This window comes from Poecilia formosa, unplaced genomic scaffold (genome assembly GCF_000485575.1).
Source record: "Poecilia formosa unplaced genomic scaffold, Poecilia_formosa-5.1.2 Scaffold285, whole genome shotgun sequence".
Taxonomy (NCBI): Eukaryota; Metazoa; Chordata; class Actinopteri; order Cyprinodontiformes; family Poeciliidae; genus Poecilia; species Poecilia formosa.
Genome location: NW_006800224.1, coordinates 675,518 through 685,673, shown reverse-complemented (window position 1 = coordinate 685,673; position 10,156 = coordinate 675,518). Strand labels below are relative to the sequence as shown.

Below are 10,156 nucleotides of genomic sequence, written 5' to 3'. Positions count from 1 at the left end.
TAAGCCTTTAAAGATCTCCAAACCAGATTCTGGACAGACAGACTTATAAAGCAGAGCTCAGTGAATTAGAACATGTGTTCCGACGAGGCTTGTTTTGTAAGATTTAAAAATATATATATATTTTGAAAAAAAGCAACCTCTAAGCTGTTATTAAAGCCCACATTTCCATGTTAAGATTGTTTTTATTGCTCTGGTGTAAGATTCTAATCTCAAACTGTGTGTCTTCATTAATCGTGAGCAGGAAATCACCATAATTAACGAAAACAAAACATCAGTCTGCTTAACAGAGTGGAATACGTAAGTGAAATAAATCAACTTTTAATTTTAACTCTGCCTTCTTTTGTTTGTGCAGCACTTTGCCCAACGTTGTGTTGTTGTTTTTTTAAAGGCTTTATGAGGCACCTGTAATGTCAGCTCTTTCTGCTCTTTAGGAAACACTCAAATAGATTTCTTTTTTTAAAAAGCAAGTTCAAGGTGTTGCCACTAGGGGGCGTGAGGGTCTTATGTAATATGCAAACTTATTTAACAGTTTTGGAGGGGTTTATTATTATTATTATTAAAAAGAAAAAAAAAACTCCTGTCAGTATATACATTCTTATTAAGGTGTGAAAAATTATAGATGTTTTTTTAATTTTTGCTAAATATAATATTTAGGGAGTGTGTTAACCTTATTAATCTGCATTCGTATAAGCTCCACATTTGTTTGCAGAAGGGCCTGCTCGCTGCTTTACATTGCAAATAAGGCTGTGTTTACATTGCCTCACACCGACAATGGTCTCTATGGGTTACCTTCGCTAACAACACAGGTAACCAATCAGATCTCACAGGCTGGGGGAAGAGGTGTGACCGAGTGTGTGTGTTCAACTAGTTCTCTGGAATAATAAAAAAAAAAAAGAGGAAGCAACAACTGACAACTCTGATATTGACTGTGCGTCAGTCCCTCCCTGGTTCCTGGGAATTCACAGTAAGAGAAGCAGATCCCAGGTCTGTGAGCAGATGAGGGCTCTCTCTCTCTCTCTCTCTCTCTCTCTCTCTCTCTCTCTCTCTCTCTCTCTCTCTCTCTCGGTTTGTCAGATGTAATGAGAACAATTTCCGCTCCTCTCCTCAGATCCTCCAGGCGACTGCGGCTGGGTCACACACACAGACACACACACACACACACACTCAGAAACGAGCCCAGCACAGATAAGGTAAGCATGCCTCTTCCTCTGTTTACCAGCCCTTACGGCGATTTTTTGTTCTGTAAAAGAAGGTGGGGGGAAAAAAGAAGAAGAAGCCTGACATGGGGTCTGACATGTGCCGAAGAGAAAGTGAAAGTACTTTCCAGGGAGCAAAAGGTTTCCAAGCGTGGTTGTTTGTGGTGTATCTTTTTAAAGCTTTCTACCTGAGAATGCTAACAAAACAAAACAAAACACAATTTTTCTTTCAGACACAGCTCTGCCGTTTGCACAAATTGCTTGTAAAAAAAGAAAGAAAAAAAATTGTGCTGCAAACACCTCCACTGTGCTCCAATTCCCCATCTCCAGCAAACACACACACACACCATATTTCACTGTGCTCACTTAACAAGGCCCGGTTACCCAAAGCAACAAGAGGGGCTTATCATCTGCTCCCTTTCTTGCCATGCTGTTATCACATTGGCCTAGTTCACACACACACACACACACACACACTCGTAGGCACATGCATACTCTGTCCTATTCTGTCAAAAACACTCGCGCTCTTTTCTATCTCACTTTCTGACTTGCTCTCGCTTACACACACACGCACACGCGCGCACACACACGCTGGCAGAAACTGGGGAATGAATGTTATAGGGAGTGGGGGGGCTTATCAGTGTCCTTGGGGGCCTGGCAGTCTCTTCACAGACTCGGATCCCAGCGCCGGGGCCACAGGGACCAACCTATGTGACCAGACTGCTGATGAACAAAGGGCTCTACAGTTGGAGTGTCCTCTACGGAGGCAGCAGGCTGCAGGCCTCGCTAACGATCAACATATAGGAGCCAGGGACAGGTCTCTGTTAACGGCAGGAAAGATGATACTGTTCTGCTGCCGGGTGGGGAAAAAAACCAGTTCTGTCTGTTTCCTATTATACAAAATGGTTGATTTTTACACCAAAACCCGATTGTGCTTTGACTAGAACCGTTCTGTCTTCAGAAATGTTTCAGGAACAAAGCAATTAGCTATTAAGCTACGGTAACTGTTTAAAATGGTTAGGGACAACCAACCAAAGGTTTAATTTTACCAGAAGTATTCATACCTCTCAAAATGTTTCTCATTTTGTCCCATTTAAAGTTGCTGCAATTATGTAAAATCGACTTTTTTTTCATTTTTTTTAGCTTTGCATCATGTTACGATGTTGTTTCGTCAACCAAAACATACCTGGAGTGTTGCTTTGATTCTGTTTGAGAAGTCCTTTTAGTCTCTAGTGCCAACCATTCACGGGATGCCTTAACGCTTGTTCTCACTGAACGCTGCATTTTTCTCTCAGCTCCTTCAGACTAGCCAGCGGCATTTAGCAAACACCTGGTGGAACTGCGCTTCTTCTGAGCTCGTCATACGAGCTACTTCTCAGTGCAGCGCTGGTAAAAACGTTAAAGGCTTAATGGAGAAACGTTGCTGTGATGACGTGCTGCAGGTCGGAAATAGCAGGAGCTTCTTAAAGAGACAGACGCCCGATTTCAAGGTGTTAAATTGCGAAGTCAAATTTCTTTTAAATCATGTTTGATATACCATTTTTATAACAAATGAAGTTAACATGATTGTGCTATAAAAATGTCCCCATAAAGCATAACACTATTCCTTTAAAGCACAACTTTAATGTAAGTTCTTGATATTATTTGTAATAGAATGGCACAAAAATCTGGAAAATTAGGCTCTTTTTGACCTAATATGGATAAATAAAATTCAGTGCAACTAATTGTCATGCAAAGTCACAAATAGTAAATGACAGTTCAACAGGGTGACATTTAATCTGAGTGTAAATCCAGAAGGTGTCAGAGCTTTGTTAGAGAATATTAATGAACAAACATTGTTTGTCAATGAACAAATGATGCCAGGCGACTCAGCAGACAGGACAGGTTATAAAATACTAGCTCAAGCTTTAAACACATTAACTTGCCCATTTTTCATCAGTGGAAAACAGAAATCTACCAACCTACTTATTTATGACTTAGACTGACAGGCCAGACTATAGTAAAATAATTTTAGGATTTACAAGGATGTGCTCACATGGGCTGGAAACTGTTTTGGTGATCTGTTCACTAAAGTAAAGAATAGGGCTGATGTTAATGCAAATTACACCATATTAATAGGTAGTCCTTTGCATAATCGAATATGAACTGATGATACAAACTGATAATTGTAGGTTTAATACATCTATTGGCCAGTAGCTTCATGTTGTTCCCCCCAACTATTACTATAACCTCTCAATTTTTAAATACTTGAGTATTGTTTATATTCATACCGGTCCCAAAATAGTATTACAACTTCCCTGATATAGGCCCATGACTCTTATATAAAGTACAATGTTTGCAAAACACACATTTGTAAAATAAAAATAACAATAAATAAAACAAATTACATTCCTGCGGTCCCCCGCACCTTTTCGAAAAAAACAGCTGGTGCCCTGTTTCCTCATCAATTACAAAAATCATAAATGTTTTTTTCTAATTCAGACTCCAAACCACGTGAACACACTCCACTGGCAAAGCCCTAGTGCCCCGGACCCAGGTCAGAGGTTAAACTTGTAAAAGGTCAGAAGAGACCAAAACTGAATATTTTGACCCACGTTCAAAATGCAACATGCTTGGAAAAACTAACTCAGCATACATTCCCAAAGTGGCAGAAGTTGGTGGCAGCATTATGCTGAGGGGAGGCTTTAATTTAGAAGGGCTATTAAGTCAGTGGTTCAGGCGAAGCGATCTTGGAGACTGGAGTGGAAACTTAATGCCACATTTCTACTGCCTTTCAGTGTTACATTCTATCATGTGTATGTCTATAGCATAAACCTCTTTAGAACATTGTAGTTTTTCGTAGCTGTGTAACAAAATTATATAGCTACTTAATGATAAGATAAGCGGGCTTGTTTATCCTCGACAACAATTTTTTAAACAATCCATTAATTGTTATGGGACTGAGGGGAAAAACGGTTTAAATCATAAATGTTTTTTTTTTTATTTCGGCCTTCAAACCACATGAACTTACTTCACTGGCAAAGGCCTGAAAAGCCTCCACTCATCTATTTCTGTTAAACCACAAGTCACTATGCATAAAAATATAATTCTGCAGAAAAAAACCCCGTCATCATGTTTCTTCATGTAAATTATCAAAACTCCCAAGAACAAGTTGTTTTCTTTCTGGTCTTGTGGTTAAAAGTAGATGATGTAATATCAAAGAGTTTCAGTGCTCTAAACTAAATTAGTGACAGTGACATTTGACGATAGTGCTGACATGTCTCCACAAGTGCTGCTTGATTTAGAAAAGACCGGTTCAGTTTAGGCTTTCTTTTTGTACCTTCAAAACTGTGCTCATTTAGCCTCAGGTGCTTCTCAAAAACTTCTCTGTTGTTCAGAAATAATGCTATATTCACTACATTAATCCACTTCTATTAGCATGCTGTTTCAGTACTGATTCCACATTTCTACCTAAGACTGACCTGCTCTTGTTGGAGTGAGCAGGTGTGCCACAAAGAGTAGAGATACAGGGTGCAGCGGTGGCTAGCATTGTTGGTTCTCAGAGCAGGATCCTGCTAGCTACACACTTTAAACTGCTCTTAAATGTAAGAAGCTAAGGGCCATAGTTACTATGTCAAAACCACAAATACTTTCCATCACTCCGGCTTCAGAGTTTGAAGTGCTTTTAACAGAATGCTAAAGTTCAGTGTGAGCAGATTCACCGCCTGCTGACCCTAGCCTGTATGTTTCAGGTCACTATTATTACATGTTTTGCTGGCTTGGAAGTCATTTGGGCGTTCAGGAAGTGATGGCATGGAAACTAAAGTCACATCACCCTTTAGTGATATTAATAATTTTTTAAAAAGCACAGTTCGCATGTTTAGAGGCCAACTCAGCAAGTGTAAGCAGAATGCAGGTTAGCTATTTGAGCTAGTAGCCTGCCATACTAACTAATGTTAGCTTGTAAATATCTCAGGGTTACTCTGTAGCGAGTAGAATTACAAGAATTGATCATTTTGGGTATAATAAGCATGTTTATTCCAAAACATCTGCTAAACTCAGCAGCATATTTTAGTATTCGACTGCTGTGTACATAATTTGTTGGCCATATGATGAACAGTTCCTCTTTCGCATCTTTCTATGACTGATTTATTTACTTGTTTCATTGAGTCAAATCAGAAAATGCGTTTTCTAGGAACTTTGTCATTTACATATTTAAAACAGTTCAGAGAGATAACAGCTCTCGGTTTGTGTTTCTAACATTACAGATTTACTTTCTTGGTATACGTGAAAGGCTAAAGTCCCAGTCAAAAATAAATACAGTCATAACGTTATAACTGAATTGTTTTATTTGTTATGCTTATTGCACTTCCTTTTGTAGACATGACATTTCTCTTATGATTTCATTTTTTTAAAGACAGACAATATATAGTCAATTCTGCACTTTCCACCCAGTAAAATAGATATTAAAAAGCCAATGCAATAAATTTTTCACTTTCAATACTTGATTAACTTTCATATTGAGATGAAATAGCTATATTTGCCTTAAACTCGCTTGATTTATTTCAACAGAATATTTTTATTATTATCAGACAAGGTTTGAAAGCAGCAACAAAAACTGCAGTCTATCAGTTTCCTAAATGGTTTGCGGCTGCTGGCTCGTGATTCAAACTCTATGTTCAACAGAACAGATTGAACAGATAACAGATAACAGACCATCCATTTCCCTCATATCTTTAAGAAAAGGAGCATTTGAAACTATACTTATTTAATACTTATTGTCAAAAAAAAATGCAGCATCACAATATTAACAAGAATTTAATTTTTTCAATTTTTAATTCCCAAAGCCTAAATGATCTGGTCAAATGTCTCCTTTGACCTCCTTTCTGTGAAGATAACGAGGTGCATCCCCTAATTATGACAATATGTTAATTTTAGCTCTTGTCGTCTCCATTTTCGTTTTCGAAAATGTCCTAAACTGGACAAACATTTCAACACGATCCACCTTGAGCAGCTTGTTTTGGTTACTGTGAAATGCAAACTTTATGTAGACATGTTGTCTATGCAAAAGCATGATTTCAGAAATGTAATGCTTTGTTTATAGCTTATCAAAAGGCTTAAAATGTACTATGAATTGAGTCTTGCATCTAGAGTGAAACATGCAGGCTTTGGAAAGAAGCTGTTTTGTAATTCTGTTGAAAAAAAAAAAACACATACACCTCAACTAAACATTTCCATTTTGAATAAAATGTAAATGATCTGATTTGATCTACAGGGCAGACTTATATGAAAACAAGTTATTAACTTAACACCTGCAGAAAAAGTTTTTCTCTTCCTGTTTTACAGTTTTGATGTAAAATGTTCTTTATTCAAAATTAAAATTCCGCCTCACAAAAACAATGTGCACAACCCGAGTGACATCACATACGGCATGTGGCAACCGAACCAAGTTTGTTCCCTCTTTTTTGTGTGTTTTAATCTAAATTTGCTGAGCTTACTGAATGGATGTAGCACAAAATGTGACTGTGTGCGAAAACACTGCATGGATCTAACCCTAAATTTGGAGAGAAGAACGAGAGCGGACTGGAATGTAACTCGACTGCTTCAGAATCAAAGACCAAAGTTCATCACAGTTACTCGTCTCCAAGCTGATTTTTCAGCTAAATGCCTTTTGTGATGGACACCTAACGAAAACACAAAAAGTAGAAGTTCTTCACTTCAAATAGCTTTAAAAAGTTAGCGTTTCAAGAAGTGGAAAGTTAAAGACAAACATCAAACTTTACTACCCAGCTGCGTTTTTATATCCAGTTTACGTCTGTTGCAGGGAGGAGAAAAAAACATAAAAAAAATCCCCCACAAGATGATATCTTTAAAGCTAACTAACTCAGTTTGCTAGTTTTGGAGGCGTCTGTCTTTTCTAAAATAATGCTTTGCACCTGGTATTCTATCAGATAACAAATACATCCACATGCTGACCTGTCATTTCTCAGGTCATATTAATATCACGAAGGCTAAAAACAACTGGGAGCATCAGAAGCTGAGAGAGAAAAGGCCGCTGCTGGCAGAGCTAATGGCAGCGGTTTGGCCCAGAAACTCAGGAAGTGGTTCCATCTAACTGAGCTGTGCTTCCTGTGTGATAACTGACCCAAACACGCTGCGCCTCTATCTCACACGTACACACCAAAGGCCAAAGGAGAGTTAAAAAAACAAAAAAAAACATCCCTTCTCACGTTAGGAAAAAAAAAAAAGAAAAAAGAAAAGTACTTTTTAACCACAAATGACGATTAATTGGATTTAAAATGTAGGAGCAGTTTAAAAGAGACTGGAATTACATCCTTGGACGTGAATTGTTCACAGAGCGAGATCCAACACAAACAAAACCGAAATGTGGGTGTAAAGCTTGTAAAAGAAAAAAAAAGAGGGTTGAAGGTAGGAGCAGGTGTGGTAGCAATGTTTACACCTTAAATTTGACACTGGTGAGGGGGAGGTAGGCTAAACGGCGCCGTGGCAACAGCGTTTATTCCCCCTTTTTTCACATTCTGTCACATTAAAACCACAAACCTCTGTGAATTTTACTGGGATTCTACGTGATAAAACAACACAGTTTTCATTTTATGTGTCACCAGTAAAAAAAAGAAAAAAAGAAGTCTGACGAAACGTGGCCTCTAATCGTTTTATTAGCCTCACTGAGGCACGTCTGAAGGGTGAAACTTTCACCCACTTGTCTTTGCCAAATAGCTCAAGGTCAGTCATCTTTTTTTATTATTTATTTTGGATATTCAAAGTGAATATCAGGTCCAGCGTTAAATGCCGTTTAGAAATGAAAGCTTATAGATCTATGAGAGGGTCCACCTGGATTATTATTCCAATGCTGTGATATCACTTGAAAATAATCGCCGCACAACAGTATTATTGTTTTATCGCAATAACTTCTGCGACAATTGCAGCAAAATTTATTGGGACAGGCCTAGTTCTATAATGTGGGTATAATTACAAAAAAATTTATCAAGATTAAAAAGAACCAGTAGACTTTTGTAGATTTGAAGAATGCTGTTTTGCAAACAAAATAATAGCCCGCTAGTGGAATAATATACAAAGACCAGAACTAAACAGATGGCTTTCTACAGAACTTCCATTAGAGAAAATTAAAACCAACAAATTTACTTTTGTAATTTTGTTTCCCTATGAGATGTACTGAAAGAGAATGTAATTCCTTAACTTGATCCCGAGTCAAGAATTGCATTATACAGGTTGTGTAGGGGAAACTTGGTTTACTTTGTTTATTCCAGGCAAGTAATTATTAAGTTGTTACTGGTGTCATTTTTTATGCAGTGAAAAGAATTTAAAAAAACAATGGGCGAAAAAAAAAGAAGCTCTTGCACAATCTTCCCTCTGATCTCTCCACTACGGCAGGTTGTTTCAGTCGAGTTTTTGAAAAAGGAGGTATAAATGAGGTAAAGACAAAGGCACACCACACTTTTAAGATTTTATTTGTCAAAAAATCTAAAATGTTTTATGCACATGCATAACTTTCCTTCCATTTCACAGTTATACACTACTGGGGGTTGGTCTACCATAGGAAAAAAAACAAAAAAAAAAACAATAAAATACACTGAGATGTGATTCCAACCTGATTAGACAGGAATAAGTTTGAAGGGACTGAACAAGAGATATTTTCGGAAGCACATGGAGAATAATTTCCCTGAGAGAACATCGGGTTCTGGTTGGTGGACTCAGGAATTTACCAGCGGCGCATGTATGCTGGGCAGAAGGCGGAAAAAGGGAGGGAAAAAGAAAACAAGAAACGAGAAGTGAAAGAAGGAGTAGCAGAGAGGAGCCGGGCCCCGTCGGTGTTGTTCTTAATATGTTCTCCTTCACGGCCATGTTGTGGGGAATGCGCGGCCCTGAGGCCACGAACGTTGTGCAAAGATGTGATCTTGCAAGTTCAAACCCAGCTGCCTCCCCTCGACCCAAAACACCCACCCCATAGCTACTGACTCACACACACACTTACACACACACACGCACACACACACACACACTGCAGCGCAAAAGCTTCCTTCCTGTTGCTGGTTTAGCCCAGTTTAGAAGCGTGATAAGAGCGAAAGAATTAAGATATGTGAAACAGAGAGACTTGAGCTCAGATACCGATGCTGTCTTCTTTTTCCACTCTAGGCAAAGTATTCTAATTTTTTTTTTTTATATGATACTTGGATAAATATTTGAGAATGTCTTGAAGAAATGAGGTTTGATCCCTTTCTGCAGGTGTAGCTGTGCCTCTAACGGCTCCCTTCACTCACATTTTGTTTCCCGGTGCCTCTCTGTTGTTCTGTGGCAGGTTCAGTCAGACCACAGGACAGTTCACCGCCCCCCGCCCACCACCCCTCCACTTCCTCATCAAGAATCGAAGCAGAGCAACATGAGTTTCCTGTGACGCCACTCTGTCTCTGGTCAATTAGTGTAGCTGTTCACATCACTCCTCCACAAGACGGGCTTCTGAGCGCATCTGCAGCTCAGCGGAGAGTTCCTCCGCAGGAAAGATCCAGCAACACCTTTCTGCTGGTTCGGATCCTCCTCGCCGGAGGGGCCTGTGATGTTGTTTCCATGACGTTGGAGTTGCTTCAGGACACGCAGCCATGCTTCAGCAGCCGGAGCTCATCTTTGACTTTGCCAGTGACCACTTCAGCTCATCGCAGGTGAGATCTAGTTTTGTTTTTTTGTTTTTTTAATTACTAAAGCTTGTTTTTGATTTAAAACCTTTAAAACCGTCCGGTTTCAGATGGGGATGTTTTCAGATTACCCTGCAGTGGTGGTGGAGGAGGTCCCCCATCAACACCTGCTGACATACACCGGTCTGATGGGTGAACAGTCACAGACAGAAGATCACCACGAGCTGCTTAAAGGTCAGCACACACACACACACACACACACACACACACACACACACACAGTTGCTCCCCATGTAAATCAGTGGCTAATGG

The 10,156-nt window shown here is 39.2% G+C and overlaps 1 protein-coding gene and 2 long non-coding RNA genes across 4 annotated transcripts in view; 1 reads left to right on the top strand and 2 right to left on the bottom strand.

The window, feature by feature from the left end:
- Positions 1-938, bottom strand: part of LOC107838607 (uncharacterized) — a 21,003-nt gene extending 20,065 nt beyond the window's left edge. Inside the window, exon 1 of the long non-coding RNA XR_001664692.1 lies at positions 928-938. This is a non-coding gene — a long non-coding RNA (uncharacterized LOC107838607). The remainder of the gene's footprint in view (positions 1-927) is intronic.
- LOC103151568 (ETS-related transcription factor Elf-1-like) overlaps positions 889-10,156 on the top strand; it is a 20,366-nt gene continuing 11,098 nt past the window's right edge. Inside the window, exons 1-4 of one of the 2 annotated variants that reach the window (XM_007571708.2) lie at positions 889-984; positions 1,109-1,190; positions 9,514-9,871; positions 9,955-10,078. In XM_007571708.2, coding sequence (XP_007571770.1) covers positions 9,812-9,871; positions 9,955-10,078 — 184 coding nt within the window. In that variant the 5' untranslated portion in view covers positions 889-984; positions 1,109-1,190; positions 9,514-9,811. Of the gene's footprint in view, positions 985-1,108; positions 1,191-9,266; positions 9,356-9,513; positions 9,872-9,954; positions 10,079-10,156 lie in introns of those variants that run through there. The other variant, XM_016681553.1, reaches the window with a different exon arrangement.
- LOC107838606 (uncharacterized) lies at positions 5,037-7,610 on the bottom strand. The gene is made up of 2 exons (XR_001664691.1): positions 6,458-7,610; positions 5,037-5,096 (listed from the first exon to the last, which is right to left on the bottom strand). It is a non-coding gene; the product is annotated as an uncharacterized LOC107838606 (long non-coding RNA).